Source organism: Diadema antillarum, unplaced genomic scaffold (genome assembly GCF_040938485.1).
Source record: "Diadema antillarum isolate AM-2024a unplaced genomic scaffold, OU_Dant_1.0 seq00000460_RagTag, whole genome shotgun sequence".
NCBI classification, from domain to species: domain Eukaryota; kingdom Metazoa; phylum Echinodermata; class Echinoidea; order Diadematoida; family Diadematidae; genus Diadema; species Diadema antillarum.
In genome coordinates, this window is record NW_027271431.1 from 2,590,275 (window position 1) to 2,610,292 (window position 20,018).

Below are 20,018 nucleotides of genomic sequence, written 5' to 3' on the forward strand. Positions count from 1 at the left end.
AGAACAATATAAAAAGAAAATGATAAGAGAATTCAACAAAATTTCATTTAAAAAAAGGGGTATACATTCCCTTAATTTCTTTCTGAAGTATGTTGTTACAGGTAATATAATCCTACCTACCTTCTGAAAGATGCAAGTCAGGTGCTCTTTTATAAGGCAAGAAGAGCAAAAATAAGTTGAATTGTCTAATTTGTATTTTGATAATGTCTTATGCATCTGACATCACAAGCTAAAGTAATCTTCGCAGTCTGTGCAGTTTGACCCAAGGAGCAGAGGTGTGTAGGTGGGCGGGCTGTCATGGGCAGGTCCATCGACTGAACTATAAAACACGTTTCAAAATGAATGTGCATTTATCAACTCTACAGGAACACATTTCTGGCTCAAACACATCTGCAATCACACTGTTTTTCCACATTTCTAAACCCCATAATCAAAAAAACTTTGCATTTCTCAACAGCCCAAAACTCCCTGAAAGTTGTTTATAATTGGAAACCCTAATTCTGCACTGGTAGTGACAGCTGGGGTTAACACACCTTACACAAGATCACTAGAGAATAAATGACAGGCTGTATACAGAAAATAATATGAACATTCCTGTAATCACTATAACAATCCACGAGTGGTCATAACACAACCAAGTACTTTATAAAACATATGTATGTTACACATGCACCCGTAGGCATACACAAATTGATTCAGAAACCTGTCTTCCTGGTGTATTGAATAGAAAAAAAAAAAGAATATTTATTTTGTCGAGCTCTCATGTACAGACTGTATAAGAAACTTTGTTTGTTTTTGTTGGCAGGCACACATGATATAGCCATTCTAGGTTGTTGACAATCAGTAAAAGGAAATCCTGAATTAATGTTTTAATAAGAAATAAAAATCATGTGATAAAAGGGAAATGTTTCTTCAGCATAAATACTGGTATTGGAATGTCATCTTTTATACACCTACTGCAGAGAATCCTTGCTTATTGGAAAAAAAAATCAAAGTGAATACAAAGTTTCATTGTTATATCTATCCACATAAAGTTAGTAATTTGGTTGCCTTTAATTCAAAGAGGCATTAAACATTTCAGTTAGTTGAACAGATGCTCAAATGTACTTCAATTTCAATACATTTCATCCACATAAAAATGAAAGAATTCATTAAATGAGAACTGTATAACTAGTACATCAGTCCTGGTTAATGAAATTTGATATACAGTAGCCCATTCTACAATATTATGCAGGTGGCAACACTACTATTGAAAACAGTATGTGATATGACAAACACATCAAGGCCTTTCACTGCACCAATCAAGCACAGACATTAATACAGAAACACATAATAAATATACACAGACACACATACAGACACATGCTGGTACACACAGGCTAGTAACATGCACCTGCTCTGGGGGAAAGTTGTGTATTATGTCTACCACAGCACTAGTCTGGTTTCCAGACCTTTTACCCCGCGAAGTCCCTTCCCAAATATATGCCCTCTGCAGTGACAAGGCCACCACATGTGATGAAGTGTTGTCGATGCCATAGACAAAGGATAATCTGCCTGAACCTGCTTCTGTTTTCAACGTTAGAGGGCATCAATATTCTGTCAAGAAAAATAGTACACAGGCAGATCAAGGTCAGGAAGCCAGACTACTACAGCACAGTCCTACAACGTTGTGGGTGTGTCCACAATGTGAATTTTGTATAATTCACTCTACTCACCGTTGCTGTACTCATCCCTCTGCCCAAAATTGAATAGCGAGTGAGACTCATTATCTCATTGCCAGTTCATGTGCACTCTCTACAAGCACAGTACTTTACGTGGTAAAATTTTGTGGACAGAGACATCGATTCCTTCGGGCAGCTAATAGGCCTATTGCAATTTGCCTTCCCTGCTATAGATCATTAGATATATCGTATAGTAGGGACATACTCTTGTCTACCAGCCACATATATAGGTAACTTGTGCAGGCAGATGCTGCAGTGTCTACTCAGAGCCAGTGAAAACTGAAGGCAAAGCTATAGGAATCAGCAGCAAATACCTTTGAGTGCCACGTGGACAGGGGTCAACGGAATTCCACATCAACGATTGTCACAAGTGTGTGTATGATCAGTGATCGTGGATACAACAACACTTCAGTCTGTGAAGTTGAGCTTCCATTGGGATCATCATCAAGAAATGATCTGAAACTTCCCAGTAGAGATTATTCTGGGCAGGCAGCTAAAAAGCAGATACCAGCAAATTTAGCAGTGAACAAAACTTGAAGCGGTGTGTCAATAAATGGGAAGAGCTATAATATGCCATGTCAATTGTGCTAAAGTTTGCATGACACCTTTTACCTTACCTTCCTCATGCACCATAGAATTACTTGTTAGTCAGTGTCCAGGTATGAAAGACATAGAGTGTCTGCACTGACAAATCTGAGAGATATCACGTTTAAAACTGTACTGCAACCACTAATATAATCACTCAAATACGATGGAGGATAGGACGGTGACACTGAATGTCGGAGGAACATTCTTCACAAGCAAATTCAGCACTTTGACTCAATACTCAAGTTCCAAGCTGGCCTGTATGGTGGTGGAGAGTGAGACAAGGGAAGTTGCTGATGGGACCTGCTTGTTCATCGACAGGGACCCCACCCTCTTCCGCCTCATCCTCAACTGTCTTCGGCTCGGCCGCGTGCTCCTCCCCGACAACTTCAACGAGATGGAGATGTTGAAAGAGGAGATGACATACTTTGAGCTCTACGACCTCGCCTCACAATTGCCCACAGTCCCACCTGAAACAACTACCACTGCAGGTCGTACATCGGTTATGGCAGCAACACCTCATGCACCTTCCAAACATGGCCACGACTTCGTCTTGATGCGGTGCCAGTTCAGGTCACTTAACATCTACTCTGAGTGGGTTTTTGAGTCTACCGAGTCCATCTGCCAAGAAATTGCTCATTCCTTGACAAAAAGATACCAGCAACTAGAGAAACCAAAGCATCTTAAAGAGGGCGCAGCTTACAGGCATTCTCAGTCCATCCATGTGGCTATATTTTATCAGATGATGGCTGCTCTGGGCTTTGCTGAAAACTCATGTTTTGACAAGGATAATGGTGCCAAGCTGTATAGAATGTTCATCAGACCTCGCTAATTCACCTAGTGCTGGTTAGAGACAACTTTTATACCAATTTTACAATTTTCCTCTCAAACTTCACTGATGAATGTTTCCCTGTAAGGATTCCAACATTTCACAAATAGTGAATGGTCATGGGTTTGAAATCTTGTTTCATTGCACAAGCAAAGACCATTTGTTTTATACAACACCTCTGACATTGATCAGTGAATGTGGTACACACCTATTCTTAAATTTAGTACATACATGGTGACCTTTTTTTTTTTTCTGTGAAAGGCATATTTGGTTGCACATTGTATTGTGGCAGAGTAGAATCAGTCTTATGCAACAGTGATCCAATCAATAAGTTGAAGCTGTTGCTAGTAAAATGAGTGAGTAAATGCATATTTGTAACTGATTTCCATGGCTCAACAGCACCAGCTTGTAATCAGTATGTCTCATGATGAGCAACTAAGCAATCAGATAGCTAGATTTTTTTTCTAGATATTGTGAAGTGAATGCCACTGGTTCACAGAGTGGAAGACACATCATTTAACCCAGCATGTGTCATATGCCTACAGTTGTATTTGATATGCCAGATCTATCCGGCTGTCACCAGATGGCAATAAGCCAATTAATAGGCTTTAGTTTGATTGGCAGATTACTCCAAAGGCTGAAGTGCTGGCTACCACTTTGTAAACTTGTACGTGATTAGCTGATAGTGTAAGGACAGGATATCTAGTGAGAGATAAAAAGGTCCATTACTTTCAACCAATCAGGAGAGCCCTCTCAAAGACTGAGAAGTTATAGGGCCCCTGCTGATGTTCATTAGCATGCAAACTACAAATGTACAATGTATTGTGTACAGTTCTGCCATATATAGGCTTCATCGGACATGTGTCAAGCAAGAACCTACATCCTGTATGAATGTATGTGGGACTGTAATTAAAATCTTCACATGCTACAAAATTATTGCACACAAGGCCGAATATCAATCTTTTTTAGGTCAATCAAATTATATGGAGAATACATCAAATGCAGAGATTTATCTTCTTCAAATTCTGTAAAGGAGTATGATTCAGATAATATCAGCCTTGCATGTATTTAGAAAAGTCTGGTGTACTCCACTGGAGTGGCTGGTGTTGAGGATGAATATTTTGAACGACAATGTTTACCCTGGGGTTATCCTATCATTATAGCAATATTGAATGTTATGAATAATCTTAATTATTACTATTTTTTCTTCTTTTCCACCACCATACACAGAGCTGCCGGAAACTACTTTTGTGTCAATACTTTCTCCATTTATGTTTGTTAGTAACAAGACAGGCAATTCTGGTCTCTATGTAATCCTGTTTTTTGGAGTATGATGTTTACATACTCAATCAAGGATGAGCTACTCTTACAGAATGTACCGTTATGCCTATCATACTGTATTTTGCTGTGCCAACAAACCATATTATGACTAAAATCTGGATTTCAATGCCACTGCAATGATGAAATTTCACACATGTATTGCTTGATAAGGGTTTGCAATGCATTGGAACATGATATGTACATACTGAGTAATATTGACATATTTAATCGAATGCATTTTTTTTTCATGCTTAGGAGAAAAAAAAAGTACATGACGACCCATAAATATGTCTTATATTTGATAGATACAGTAATAAATTATGTGTGAAGGCTAGTTTTGTGGCAACTGTCCATCTTATAAATAAAAGATTGTCTAAATATTCTTTTCAAGTTGGCCAGTTTATGTTGAAATTACAACTGCAATCATCTACCCAAAATAATTCATGATTTATTTAATCTTCACAGTAACATATACATCTGTCCCCCAAGACCACCAAATGAATTCCATTTCCCATTAATGTTGACTGTACACACCCAAAATACATTAGTTTATGCTGGACTCAGATTTTTTAATAGCTTAGCTAACCACTTCAAGGGATCTGTAAAGTTTATCATATGTAAATATATGCTGAAAATATTTGTTTTCCTCATACATCAGATAATTACATTGTTTATATAATTTCCTCTCCACTTTCACATGTATCCTTGAGATGGAGTGATGTGTTTACACACCTTTCTTCAATGCTCCTTTTTTCTCGTTCTTCGTTGAGCAGCACTTGTGTATTTTGTTAACGTGTGCATTCTTGTTAGTTTTTTGTCCGTTTATTTTTCATGACCACCAGTGTGCCTTTGTATCTTGTTTTGGTCACCATATTTTCCTGGTACACATGGCCCAATGAATAGCCGTTGTGCCATGACATTGTTATGTTATCTTGAGTTTGTATTTCGTTTGTACTTAAAGGACAAGTTCACCTTCATAAACATAAGGATTGAGAGAATGTAGCAATATTAGTAGAACACATCATTGAAAGTTTGAGGAAAATCAGACAATCCGTTCAAAAGTTATGAATTTTTGAAGTTTTTGTGCAGTACCCGCTGGATGAGAAGACTACTGCAGTGTATGAATAACTTAGATGTCACATGCGTACAACAATATAAGGAAAATATAAAGAGAATTTCACAAAATTCCATCTTTTGAAAAAAAGTACACATTCCCCGGACTCGTTACCGATATATGTTATGGGTAATATTATTCCCCCTGCCTTTAGAAAGAGGCAAGTCAATTGCTCTTTTATTATGCGAAAAAAGTGAAAATATGTTGAATTTTCTTTTATATTTTCTTGATACTGTTGTACGCATAAGACTCACAAGCTGTAGTAGTCTCCTCATCCAGCGGTTCCAACACAAAAATTTAAAAAATTCATAACTTTTGCATCGATTGTCCAATTTTCCTCAAACTTTCACTGCTGTGTTCTACTAGTATTGTTGCATTTTCTCAATCCTTATGTTTATGAAGGTGAACTTGTCCTTTAAAAACATATACTGATACACCGTGCTTTTATTTCATTAGCATCAATTAGATCATTGATCAAATGCACCAACTGTACATAGATTAATTTAGCATAAAAGCCTCATGTTGGTATATTGGTGTTGATATTTGTTGTGTTTTCAGTGATCCACGTCCTATAAGCTTTGCTTTTCAGTGGATCACTCTTTTCCATTACCATATTTGTTTTTGACACAATGGCAAAGTGTGCATTGTTCTTTTTTGCTACATTATCATTTATACATTTTGTATTATAATAAAATGATTTGCCCTTTCAAATTGTTTAACAATTAAATCAACACATGTATCACCTTGTACTCTGAATTTCCTTTTATGGATGGAAACAAAAGTAAACTTGAATTGAATTGAATTTAATTGAATTGAATTGAATTGAATTGAATTGAACTGAATTGAACTGAATGTGACTCTTTTGGTGGAACTTGACGAGTATGCTGAGTTTTTGAGAGTTTTTGCCAGAATTTCACATGAAGCATGAGTATAATGTTTACAATCCCAACATAGGGTGAGCTCCTCTTGAAAGATGTAGGCCTATGTGTGGCTTCATGATAAAGTGATTTTGATTCTTTTTTGCAGGGTCTTTAAAGGTGCTGACATAAAAATTTTAACATTTTTCTTGTCCAAAGTGTGGTAATATGAGAATATAACATTTCCTACTCAAACAATGATTAAAAAGAGATCTACTGAATATTCATGGCTCTTAGTTCATTGTGTTGTATTGCCACAGTTGATTATATCTATTAAACTGATAAGTTAATCACCTGTCATTGCAGAGCCTTTGTAGTTTCCTCCATGAATTATAGGTAGATGTAAAATATTTGGGACTGCAGGGAAGAATTTGTGGTAGATTCTTAATGTTTCTCAATAGAGTGATAGAGTATATCATATGTCATATTTATAACACATATGGAATATTAAGATTACAAAAGGATTGTAAGGTACAAATAACCTAGAGAAAGCAAATCAAATCTATTCTTCTCCCCCCCCCCCACCCCCAATCAAACTGGACCAATTTTTGCATTGCCTGCCATGGCATATACCACATAAGTTAACATTTGTGTGTGTGTGTGTGTGTGTTTGTGTGTGTGTGTGTGTGCCTACTTACCATAATTAATGGTTTTACCAAAAAAAAATTCTCATGACATAGCAAAAATGAATGTTCAATAACCATTATTTCTAGTGCATGTATGAATGGGACAATTACCAATGCAATATTAAAGGGATAAAATAGGTTTTGTTGAGATGAGGATTCAGATTTAACTTTTTGCAATAACCATTTTATATGAAATATTAGACAGCATACACTTGTGAGAGGAATTGAAAGTTTATTTGACAGGCATTCGATGAAAATCAGTTTTGATATGTCTGAAATATTTAAAAAAAGGTGGTTCTACTAACAGATGGGTCCCACCTGTTTATTAGGACCACTTTGTTTTACTTTGTGTTTGGATATCTCAGCCATTTCAGAATGATTTTGATCAAATTAATTTTTAATTCCTCATAGAATTGTATGTTCTTTAATACTAGTATTTCATGTAGAACAACTTAAGTGGTTTGTAATAATCTCACAAAAAGTCAAAATCTGAATCCCCATCTCAACAACAACTACACCATCCCTTTAAGTATGTCAAGCTGATATCATTTGCAGCACATTTGTTTTTGTTTTTGTTTTTGCTTTTTTTTTGCAAAAGAAAAAGACGGAAGAACTGAGAGACAGAAGACAGAGAGTGAGAAAAAGAGACAGAGAGAGAGAAAGGAAAAGAGAGAAGAAATAAGATGAGAGAAAAACAAAATGAACACACAAAATGAAGAGAAAATGCCTGGCAAATAAAGAAAAGGTGCAGCAATATGGAAAAGATCGTCGGAAGATGATGGGCACGAAATGAAAAAAGAACACTTTTCTTCAAATTTTAGTCCATCAATCAATCTTGCTTTATCAATATTACTCCATCAATTTCATATAATATGTAATTATGTGACTGGGAAACATGAAATCTGTTTAATACATTAGTTTTATGTTTTTAGGTGACTATGCATTAATAAGAAAAAAATTGGCCATATCAGCTCTAATTTGTCTAATGTTCTCATTCATCACACCATGACAAAGCCACTGAAAAAGTACAGTAATGCTAGCTAGCACAGATTTTTTTTCCCCTTCGTTTTTATCCCCCTTAGTTCAATTTAATCTAAAATTCAGACCCTACTGACACAATCCCTGTTACATTTTTTTTTCCAAATGTATTGATGCAGTTTGGAAGGCAAAAATATCCACTTCCCTCTGGAAACATTATAAAACAGAAGATAACCTGCTCAATTAAAAAAAAAACAATTCATAAACATGACTGTAGAGAGAGACTACACACCGCTCCAGAGCCTATGCGCTACTCGCTGTGATAGTAATTTATGTGTGCACAACAGCCAGAAGGTGTGGGAGAGCAACAATAACCGAGAGCTGTATCTAGTATTTTGTTCCGAATATGACTATTTGAGGACTGATGCCATGGTTCAACTGCTGCATTCTGCATGCACTTAAGCACAATATCGAGGCAAGGGTTTAGGTCATTGCTTTTTCTGTGGATGATCACTCGACAACATAGTGACTGCATATATAGCACTACCACTCAGGTCAGCTATGTATTATGACTTGGGTGTGTTGGTCATTATATATGCATTTATTGCCTGACTGTGTATACTGAAGGAGGTGTATAGCCATTAGGTTAATTTTTCAGCCTTCATAAGTATGAGTAGGAATGGCTGAAAGAGTTGGTTATGGTCCATGTAGTTTATTAGGATCCTGGAGGCCTTGTTTGCTTGAATCAAAACAATTGTGGCGGTACGTCACCATGTTTGCACCTGACACAGTCTATGCATGGGCATAATAGCATCATACATCAGATGTATAATGCACAGTATGGAATGACAGTACTGCATTCAACTGCACCTAGACTTATATTCACTGAGGACACTGTAAAACTATGCACTGCTGTCAGATAGCATGTTTTGGACAATTGGACTGGAATTAACAAATGACTTCCGAGGGAAACCAGTGCCAACAATGTGGTAAGCTAGACCTTGGCTGACTTAATGGTTTGAACTTGGGAGACATTGGGTGAAAAACCAGATGAGTCCGGTCACTGCCTGACCTTTATTCGACACACATTTGAGTCATGGATTGATCTTGCACTTTCTGGGATGATATTCTCCATTTATCTCTAGGACAGTGTGCAACTTGCATATTCATCAAGATTTTAATGACTGCAAATTGAAGTTCTATGGTTCAAAAACCACCTTGAAAGGTGAACAACCCCACTTGTATTTGATCTGTTCACTGTCTAACATTTTTCATAAACAAATCAGTTTTCGTGATCTTCAAGAGCCAGTTAGACATTGCATTCACCTGCAGTTGTGGGGACGGATCACATAAGTCTCCTGACACGATTCAGTGATACAAACTCAAAACATGGAGGATAAGCAAGTCACGCTGAATGTCGGGGGGACATTCTTCACCACCAAATTCAGCACCTTAACCAGATATCCAAACTCCAAGCTGGCAGTTATGGTGGTCGAGAGCGAGACGCGGGAAACCGATGACGGAAGCAGCTTGTTCATCGACAGGGACCCCACCCTCTTCCGCCTCATCCTCAACTGTCTTCGGCTCGGCCGCGTGCTCCTTCCTGACAACTTCAATGAGACTGAGATGCTGAGACAGGAGGCTGCTTACTACGAGCTTTTTGAGCTCATCCTTGAGTTACCAGTGGCCTCACCAAATCAGCATGCCTCCCCAGGTCAAAGGTCACTTCCGGCAGCAGAATCGCCCAATAATGAGTCATCACACACGGGGAGGAGGAAAAAGGACTTTTTGTATGTGCAAGGCCGTGCTGAGCAGTATGATGTTCTTTACTCAAATTGGCACTTTGAATCTTCGGAATCTGTCTGCCAGGAAATAGCTCAAGCCATCACGGGCAGGGAACAACCTCTGAACGACACCAAGTACCTCTCAGGAGGGAAGTGCTACAAGACAAAGCTCACCATCGACATGGTGTCCTTTGCAAAGCTCATGATGGACTTGGGGTTTGAGCAGCACTCGGTCTTTGAGCAAAAGGCATTAAAGCTGCGCAGAATATACATGAGACCAAAATGAGCTTGTGTGTAAAACTGACATTGAGACGAAAATTGATTCTGTTTATATGTCAATCATCAAATAATACACAAGGCATCACTTAATTATTCAGGACTAGTGTTGTACTAGTACTATAACGCTGAGATATTTTCTACATGGTGACATTTTGTAGCATAATAAGAATTACTGTAAAGAACTGTTGTCTGTTTTAGTCAGTAAACTTGTAAGTGTTTGTGCTATGTGGTGTCATTCAAACTTCTCTCTTCATTTGGAGTTGGCCTACTGTTCACTCTGAAGTATGTCCCCATGTCAACTTTTTGAGGCTCTTCAGTTGTCAGTGAAATCAGGGTTTGGCAATCCATACTTTTATCAAATCGTGCAATACAACTGAAATTAGTTACATCATGTGGTCCATTCGATAAATAAAGAAGTTTAAATCAAGTTAGTATCGCACTTTCAAAATATATTTCTGACTAATTTCTCAGTCTAGTTTTGTGTACATGCTGAATGATGGATTCAACATGTAACCTTTCATTCTTTATCTGTATTTGTTAATATTTTGGCATACATTATCTCTTAATTGTCATGTCGGTCAAGACAAAAGTGAACCACTTCTGACAATCATAACATTTGCCTATTGAGAACAACCGTTTGAAGTATAATGTGTAAACGAGTGTGAAAACTTTACAAATATTTACCTATTTATGTCAATACTTCATTTTAGGAATTGATGCCAACTACATCTGAAATTATGAGTAATCTTCTGAAATGGTAGAAGTCTTTATCATTCATCTCAGGAGCTGCCAAAAGAAGATGTGACACTGAAATCGTGGATCAGTGCAATACCAGTGGCAAAATACAACACACGGGGGGGCAAAAAGTGGATTGCACATACCTACTAGGTTTATATCAAAAACAGTGGTTACATACGATACGTTTTACCTCTTTTTTCTAGATCATAAGGTGTATACCACATGAAAAGAGCTTTGAGGAAAGTGACGACCATGGCTTGATATCTTGGTCACTCAGCACGGCAATTCAACAGTTTTGTAAAATTCTGTACCACTTTGAATGGATTCACTTTTTTTATCATCTTTGCAACTTGCCTCTCTCAGTTTATAAGCTTCCAGGTATTTTATGAAATGAAAGCATTCTAGTCCTATCCACCAATACTGTAAAAGCGGATATTTTCGCGCGAGTAACTTTTCGCGCTCGGCTGGGTAAGAAGAGTTTGGCGTGTTTTTAATTCTGCAGAATCCAGACATCAACTACTGGAACATATGGCAAGCAAAAATATTCGTGTTTTTATTCTTGCGCCGTATTTATTACAGTCATCACCCTTTAGGTAATTGGGACCCAGATAAACCTTAATACTGTTTTAATGTGACAATATATTACTAAACAGCAACATTTCAGAGGCACATCAATGCCATGGCTAAAATGGGACAAGATATAGCACTGATATGGAACAAATTTTTCACCAAAAAAAAAACAACAACAACAACTTCACACAAAATGCATTTTATCAAAAGGAGAAAACTAAATTAGATATGAATTGAAATTATTCCATAGGTTTGGATAAATAACTAAATCCCTTTTAATCATTATAATAAGAATAAAAATTATCTTGGTAATAATGATAATACACTAATGATGACAACTAGTTTTATGCCTTGAGGTGTTCCATTTTTAAAAAATAAAAAAAAACGTTGATGAAATGTGTTGTAATTTACATTAATGATGCATATTAATTTGTAAAAAAAGTTCATGAGAACAAAATTTTGTGTTAAAAGTGATATAAAAACTTGTCTTGATGTAATGAATTCATGTACATCTGAAGTCGGTGCTTGTTAGTGATATTCTTGTGTGTGCAAGTTACGGTGCGCTGTGTCAAACTTTGTATCTTATTATGTACTATCATATAGACAACTGCCTAATATCTCTTAATCAAGTTAGTTGCCTAATCAAGACAAAGGTTTTTTCACCCAAGTCTATCTGATTATTAAAGAGGTGGCGACTAGCATGACATTCTATCAAACAAAACTCTTTAACAAATAAGAAGTGCATGGACTTATTGTGTCTGGGATTTCCTCACATTTCATCCAGAAAAATTGTATACAGAGAGATCACTGCCCTGTGTCCAGTTTATTTAAAACATTAGCCTACAAGAAGTGGGGGGGGGGGGGAGGGGAAGACAAATAGTTTTGTGAATGTTTCACATGATCAGATTGATGGACTAGTCTTCAAGACTAAACTTGGTACAAGGCTTAGGTATAGCCTAGTTAAATTGTCTCATCATTGCATGTAAGCTTCACATGTCATGTGCAGTCAATTGGAACAGATTCACAAATCATTTCTAATTGAAGGTATTGTATGATCAACAAACAGTATTCCTGGCACAGCACAATGCAGAATCAGTTCTATACCACAGTGACACAGTAAAAAATAAAAATAAATAAATAAATAAAAGAAGAATAAAATAGCAATTTGCTAGATATGAATGATGACCTTGATTTAAGTAAATATAGCAAATATTGCAAATATAAAAAAAAAAGAAAAAAGTTGCTCCACTCTCAAGTCATCTAAATTATACAGGTAGTACTTACAGGTGTTCAGGGGGTAAACGTGATATGTCCACACTGCACAAACAGATTATGATGAACCTATAGTGTTCTTTCCTCTAGAGGGCTCACATCCTCGTACTACTGTATGCCCCAAGAATTCATTCCTTTGTGGCAAGTTCAGCTTGTGTGAATGCTAAAAAGCCTCCAAAACCCATCCTGTAACAAACTAATCTTGATCACAGGCCAATGCTAACGCCTTGCCCAACACATTATCTTTTTCATAAATAAGAGGAGAACATAATTTCTCCATGTGATACTGTATATGCCAAATATTTCGCAAGGTTTTTATTTTCGCGAATTTCACAAAGTCAGGTGCTATTCGCGAAATTATATGGACTCTGATCCCGATGTGAATGTGACGTATGCGTGTACACTTCTCTGTTCAGTACAGGACTCTACAATTGCGAATTTAACCACTCGCGAAATCGTAGGGAATTCCCAATTCGCGAAAATTTAGACTCGTGAAATATATGGCGTATACAGTAATCCTTGTTCATTTGCTTACAATGAAGACTTAATGAAGTCAATACTAGTGTCTGACATGGATCAGTTGCATACTTTGCTAATACTTAGCAGTAAATTGGACTATGAAGAGTAAGGCAGTAATCTTTGATACTGGAAAGAGTAATCACAGATTATATCCTTGATAATGAGATAAACCACAAGATATCTATAGATTGACGATTGTCAAATTATTACACTATACTATTTTGTGTTCAATGTTACATGTGTCTTTCTTTTACTGAACGAAGAAAAAAAAACAATTGCATTCATTTATACAAAAGCACTGAAATTGTACCTTAAAAAAGTGGCATGTTCAAAGTTGTATGTCATATCATGATTTTTTTTTGTCTTCTTCTGAGGCATAGCTTTGAGCATACATCAGAGGAATTCATAAACATTTACTTAACAGAACATATAAGCCCATCAGACAACCCCCATTCCCCAACCCCCCTTCCCCCCCCCCCCCAAAAAAAAAAACAACAAACAAAACAAAACAAAACAAACAAACAAACAAACAAACAAACAAACAAACAAAAACTACCAATTTATAATGTCTGGAATCTTTGCACAAGTACCGGTAGCCCACATAATATTCTTGAAAAACCTACAGATGCAAAAGTAACATTACCACCTACTGCAATGATAGAAAAGCAGCTAGAATAACCATGTGAAATCATCAAATTTTGGTGTGCAATATGTTTTCAAACTCTGCACTGAGCCAACAACTAAATCTAACATGTAGTATTTTATAATTGTATTCATGTACAAATCATCCAATCAATGTGCTTACATATTTTTGCTGTTCTTGGAATAAACTGTTGAGTCTGAAGTGTTGTATTAGATCTACAGCTTAGTGGTATACATCTGTGGAAAGTACTGACTGTGATTCAGACACACAGGGCACAGTTACCTGCAGTGGTATTTTTTCTTAATGAGTGATTGTTGATTTTTGCATTGATCATAACATTGAAAAGACAAAAACCACCCACTATTGCTCCGCATGTGTATGAGTGTATATATGTGTGTGTCTTATTACTGTAAAAATGGAAATTTTTGCATTCAGGAGTAATTTTTCACAATTGGCCAGTTAGGATGAATTCCAGGTGTTTATATTTCCATGAAATCAAAACTTAAAACAGTACTCCATATAACAAGCATAAAAATAATTTCATAATGTGCAAAATGCATGAAAATTTCCATCTTAATAGTAACTACACAATGTGGGAACCATATTGGGTGTGTAAGGAATCATGATCAAAACTGTTGGGGGGGGGGGGGAGGAGGGACAGGTCAGCAGAATATTGGCAATGCATTTCTTATTTGAAGCAACAACATAAAGTATCTGGGCAACAATATTGCATTTTAGGCAGAAATGACATTACGTAAAGCAGGGCTTAATACTTTTCTCTGGTGATCCATTCAGATCACTCAAATCTCTGGATTTGAAATTTTGGTGGCCCGAAATAAAAGGCTAACACACCTTATTTCGAATTTTAGCTGCCCAAACAGGCCACCAAGAGATAACCTTTGGGAAAATTTGGTGGCCTGCAATCAATGTCCAGTGGCCCTGGGCCACCGGGCCACCACTAATGTCGAGCCCTACATAAAGATAATAAAAGTTCTTTAAGCCTCATTTATAGACAAGTTGTGCCCGTTGAAACTAACCTATTTCATTGAATTCACACACTCTTGACTCAGAACACAGATACAATAACCTGAGAATGCAAGTAAATCTTTAGACTGCCATGCCAGGTAATCTGTTCTCCTTCTATGCTCAGCTGTAAACAGCTGTACGTGTACATGCAGTGGAGACTACAGTAGACAGAGGAAGAAAGGAATGACACTAGGACAGAAACTGCAAACCGGAAATTTTTACAAGCATGAAACTTTCACAAATTTTGCAAGGAGCCAAGATTCGCAAAAGTAAAATTCCCATTAAATTTTTCGTCTGTACAACACTTTAATCAATGCCAGTGGCCATTCACGAAAGTTTCATGCTGCAAAAAAAAGTCCGTCAGCTCCAATTCACGGAAGTTTCATGCTCTGAATATTTCGGGTTTTACAGTGTACAGAGTAATACGAAGGACAGAATCCAAATTACATGGGTCTTGTATTGCACTATACTGTATGACATCTAAGCACTGTCATTGGTGTGAACTTGTCTTCTAAATGCTTCATAAATATTTTCATTAGCACTCTAATTCCGGATGTTATGGTAGTACAATTATCAGTTTACAAACTGAGGTGCAACTAGGGGCAATGTCCATGCAACCTTTCCCTACTAATCAAACATAAAATTTACCATGAATTATGTCTCTGTAATTAAGTATAATGAAGAATTAGAAACATTCACTACTGCTTGAAAATTATTGACTGGAATACACAGTAGACAATATGATATCATCCACAGCAGGTCAGGGACACCACAACTCATTACCAGGACTAGGACAAGCTGTTCTACAGCCAACTGGCTTACTCAAATTCAGAAATACTGAGCACTCAATGTACCACTGAAGTTCATATCTTGGGTACATAGACGGCGAATGATGTAGCGAGAGCTAATTTAATAACTTTTATTAAACTGTCTTTTTACCAGCTCTGCTCCCTACACAGGCTGCCTTTCCATTTTCTTTGAGTCTCTCCTTTTATTTTTTCTTTGATATGAATCCCCTGGGTCTAACTCCAAAGCGAGACAATCTGTATTTGTACCCTGCACTTTCTCATAATGAACCAAATGCATATTATTCATTTTTTTTCCTATTAATATCATTATCATTGTTGTTATTATCAGTAGTACTACTTGTAGTAGTACCATCCAAGGGAGAAATTGACGTTTCACTTACGGGCAAATTTCCACTTCAAGGTATTTATCTTCTTCACCCAAGAAAAAGGCTTCCACAACTGTACAATAATGGTGAGAAAAGAAACCAAATATACAATATCAAAGCTTTCAAGCAACATTACAAAATGAATAGCCTTCAACAAAAGCAAGTTGTGCCAAATCTATGGTTATTTGCAGTAAATGCCAATAGCTGAACTCAGATATAGGAAGAGTGTATCGAGAACAATTTTCATTTCTCCTTACAGAGCTTTGGTAATTGAAGAGCTACTTTCTGATATCAAGTTGTACTCACAGAGTAGTAAAGAAATCCAGGGAATTTTCGCATGAAAATTTGTGATTGGAGTTGGTAGATCAAGTGAGTTGATTTATTGTTGAGTCGACATGGTAAATATTACATTTAGACGGCATTCAAAGTATTATTTATGACAGGTTGCACATGAAGAAATTACAAATGATACAGCATTACATAAGAAGAACATCAGAACTGGTATGCATGTGCATACAGGTTTCCTTGTGAACATGAGCACAAAAAAGAAAGACAAAATAGATAAAAACCAGAGAGGGAGGGGAAAGAATGAATGAATTGGGTGAAGAAGAAAGAATACAGACGATAAAAAGAGAATGCTAGATGGTAAATATAGCAGCAATCAATTTGAGATACATTGATTTGAAAGGAAGAACAAACCTTCATAGTCCCACAGTCCAGGCTGTGAGCTGCCAGAGGATACAGGTGGAGGAGGGTCATCATAGAATGGTGCAACCACTTCTATTATGATGCCACCATCCTCATCCTCATTCTTCGCTATGGAGAGCTGGACTGGAGAATGGTTCACCAGTCTTCCATCCCACTGTGTCTTGATTTCAAAGTCAAGCTTGTGAGTCATACTCATTGACCTGCGGAGGAAATTGATATTACCAGCTGATTCTTATTTGCCCATTTCATGGAAATGTATGACAAACACTGCTATAGTTGGTCTGCCAAAACATTCTACCGGAATAAAATGATTGCAGCACTCTTGACACATTCTGAACATATTTAATTTGCTTCAAGATATCATTAAATGAGTTGTTGCATATTGGATTGTGACGTAACGCGCCTGTTTTATATCACTGGTGACTAAACTGGGCTTTTCTAAAATTTCTAATACCGCATTTTATGGTCACAATGAATTATGTGGTTTTGATATCAAACTGCATTTCATGGGTTCTATCACTGATTTGTAATCACAATGAATTATGTGGTTATGGTATCAAAGTGCATTTCACAGGTTCTATCTTGATATGTAACATATCAAAGATAGAACTCATGAAATGCAGTTTGATATCAAAACCACATACTAGTAATTCATTGTGACCACAAAATGCAGTATTAAAAATTTTTAAAGCTCAGTCAAGTGACTATGAATCCCTGAAGTATTGATTGGGAAAAAATGCTTTCTGAGATTTTCAGATATGACATCAGTTCTTCCATGTCACTTGGAACATATCAGGCTCAACAGATTATTAATGAATTTATTCATACTTTTCTGAAAATAAAGCACTGCATTAACAGAGTTAACAAGAATATGATATTCTGCAGAACTCGGATGACATCAGTTTTCGTTGGAAGTATATGTCCAATGTCCAATAATACGATTTTGAGCCAATTAGCAAGCAATTTCTTTGAAACACATTTTAAAGATAAATAGGTGGCAAGTTTGCAATCGAATCATTTGTCAGGAAGTCCTGGAAATAACTCACCAGTGATTGTAAAAAAAAAAAATCCCTAGAATGCAATGAAAAATGATTGCGGAAGCCATCTTTTGGAGCTAATACAGTCTTGTGTATACTAGGTTTAGGTTTAGAGTCAGAGTTTTAGAGTTAAGGTTTACGGGCTTAGAGTTTGATGTGTACTAAGGCTTAGGCCAACTATACTTTGCCAAAATTTTGGGCTTTTTAGTAGATTACTTATCGAATGGGTGAGCGACAATGTCAAAGATTGAAGCTGATATTGATGCTTTCCCTCAGTAGCTCGGCCTCGGTTTGGTCATCTGGTTCAGATTTTGCTGAGTCATGTGTTTAAATATATTTCACTCTATAAAGCAAGCTGCCCATAATTCGACCATAGCACTGTCCAAAATTTGACCTCCGACTACATGTAAAACATATGCTCTTGCGTGTAGTTGAATTTTGTAGTTCGAATTTTGGAGGTCAAACATTGCTTGGTGCTTTTTTACCATCACAAAATTTGAAGAAAATTGGGGGATTGATCATAAACATGAAATGTGAACATGTGGATATGAAACTGAATTAGTGACAATCCTTCTCTAATTTACTGCATTGGCCAACAATTAGTACAACAACGGTAGTGTGTTCTTTTCAAGTTTTAGCTTTAATTCCACAAAATACTGCCATGGCCATGGATTAGGACCCTACTGGAATTGTCTAGACTAGAGAAAAGAAGGAACCAAACTACAAAGGTGTTGTGTATGTGTCATCTGATCTAGAACTAGTCTAGTTATAACAAATGTTTGCATTTAATTCTGTAGGGTCTAGACATGTAACTAGATACTAGATCTAAGTCTACTGTATATAGATCTGCATCTGATTAGATCTAACGTTTAATACACATCTTCCTAACGTTACCACGGACCACGGTAACTCGTTTCCGCTCGCTACGCTATACGCATCGTCGCGATCGCAAGTGATATGATGGCGAATAACATATATTTGTACATTTGGGACTAAGTACTTATAACCTGTTGCATTCGTATCGTACAAACCAGCAGACGACAAACAACAGAGAGAAAGAGAGAGAGTAAACGGACAAAGGTCACTTTGTCAGCATGAATCTTAGTGTAATACAATATTTTTCAGAATAAGCTTCATCCACAAATAACATACTGATCATGATCACGCTTACAAGTTGAGATTTTCTAATATGCAAGATCTTGGTCCCCTTGTCCTTCGCCTTCGGCTCTATCTCAGCTCGCTCCGCGCCGCGTAGATCGGAAGTAAAACGTACAGTGAACGAATACAACACGTGGATAGCAAGTTGTTGTTGTTGTTGTTTGGTCATTGTTGTTGTTGTTATTTTAAATAATGGCCGTTGCCGCCCAGACTCATTTCAAGGCTATACCTTGCATTTCCGCACAAACCAAGGTGAAATCCGAATCATGAATGTTTCGCCTATAGAATGCCTACAAATTAGGTGTAAGTGAAAAATTCAAACAGTTTATCAGAATGCGTCGGTAGAAACTAAAAAACAGAAACAAACAAACACCAAAAAACAACAACAACAACAACAACAAAACAACAAACAAACAAGCACACACCCGTCGACTGATCGGATCCAAACTACGACTACCGGTAGACCTCTCTACCAAAGAGTATAGCTCGAAGCTCTCTATACTCTTTGCTCTCTACTATTTTCCACCTGCCTTATCACGAACATCAGTAGCAGTCGATTCACGTCATAAAAAAATAAATACATTATGCCCTATAGGGCCTAGGTAAAATTCAAAACTTACGTGGTGGCACACAACAGGTTTCATTGACATAAAGATAACTAGTGCATCAACAATAAAAACCTATTTGATCTGCATGAGCTGATATTATGATATCCATGACAACGGGCAGGGCCCAACCACCGGGGGGGGGGGGGGGGGGGTGTTACCATTTTGCCCCCCCCCCACCACCACCACTAACCCCGGAATTGGCACTAGAGATAGATTGAAACCCAGGACCCTGTTTCATAAAGCTGTTCGTAAAGTTACGAACAACTTACGAGCGACTGGTGATCAGTTCTGATGTGCTATACTTATCAGAATTTCCATAATCCAGCACAAGAACTGATCACCAGTCGCTCGTAAGTCGTTCGTAACTTTACGAACAGCTTTATGAAACATCCCCGAGCGCGGTAATGCCTTC

General features: G+C 37.1%; 1 protein-coding gene across 1 annotated transcript in view; it reads right to left on the minus strand.

Annotated features, from left to right (window-relative positions):
• The window catches only part of LOC139733040 (UPF0462 protein C4orf33 homolog), a 39,851-nt gene extending 20,769 nt beyond the window's left edge, over positions 1-19,082 (minus strand). The window contains exons 1-3 of the mRNA XM_071643883.1: positions 19,012-19,082; positions 16,795-17,003; positions 16,111-16,168 (exon numbers count right to left, since the gene is read on the minus strand). Coding sequence (XP_071499984.1) covers positions 16,111-16,168; positions 16,795-16,999 — 263 coding nt within the window. The 5' untranslated portion in view covers positions 17,000-17,003; positions 19,012-19,082. The remainder of the gene's footprint in view (positions 1-16,110; positions 16,169-16,794; positions 17,004-19,011) is intronic.
• Between the last annotated feature and the right edge of the window lie 936 nt (positions 19,083-20,018).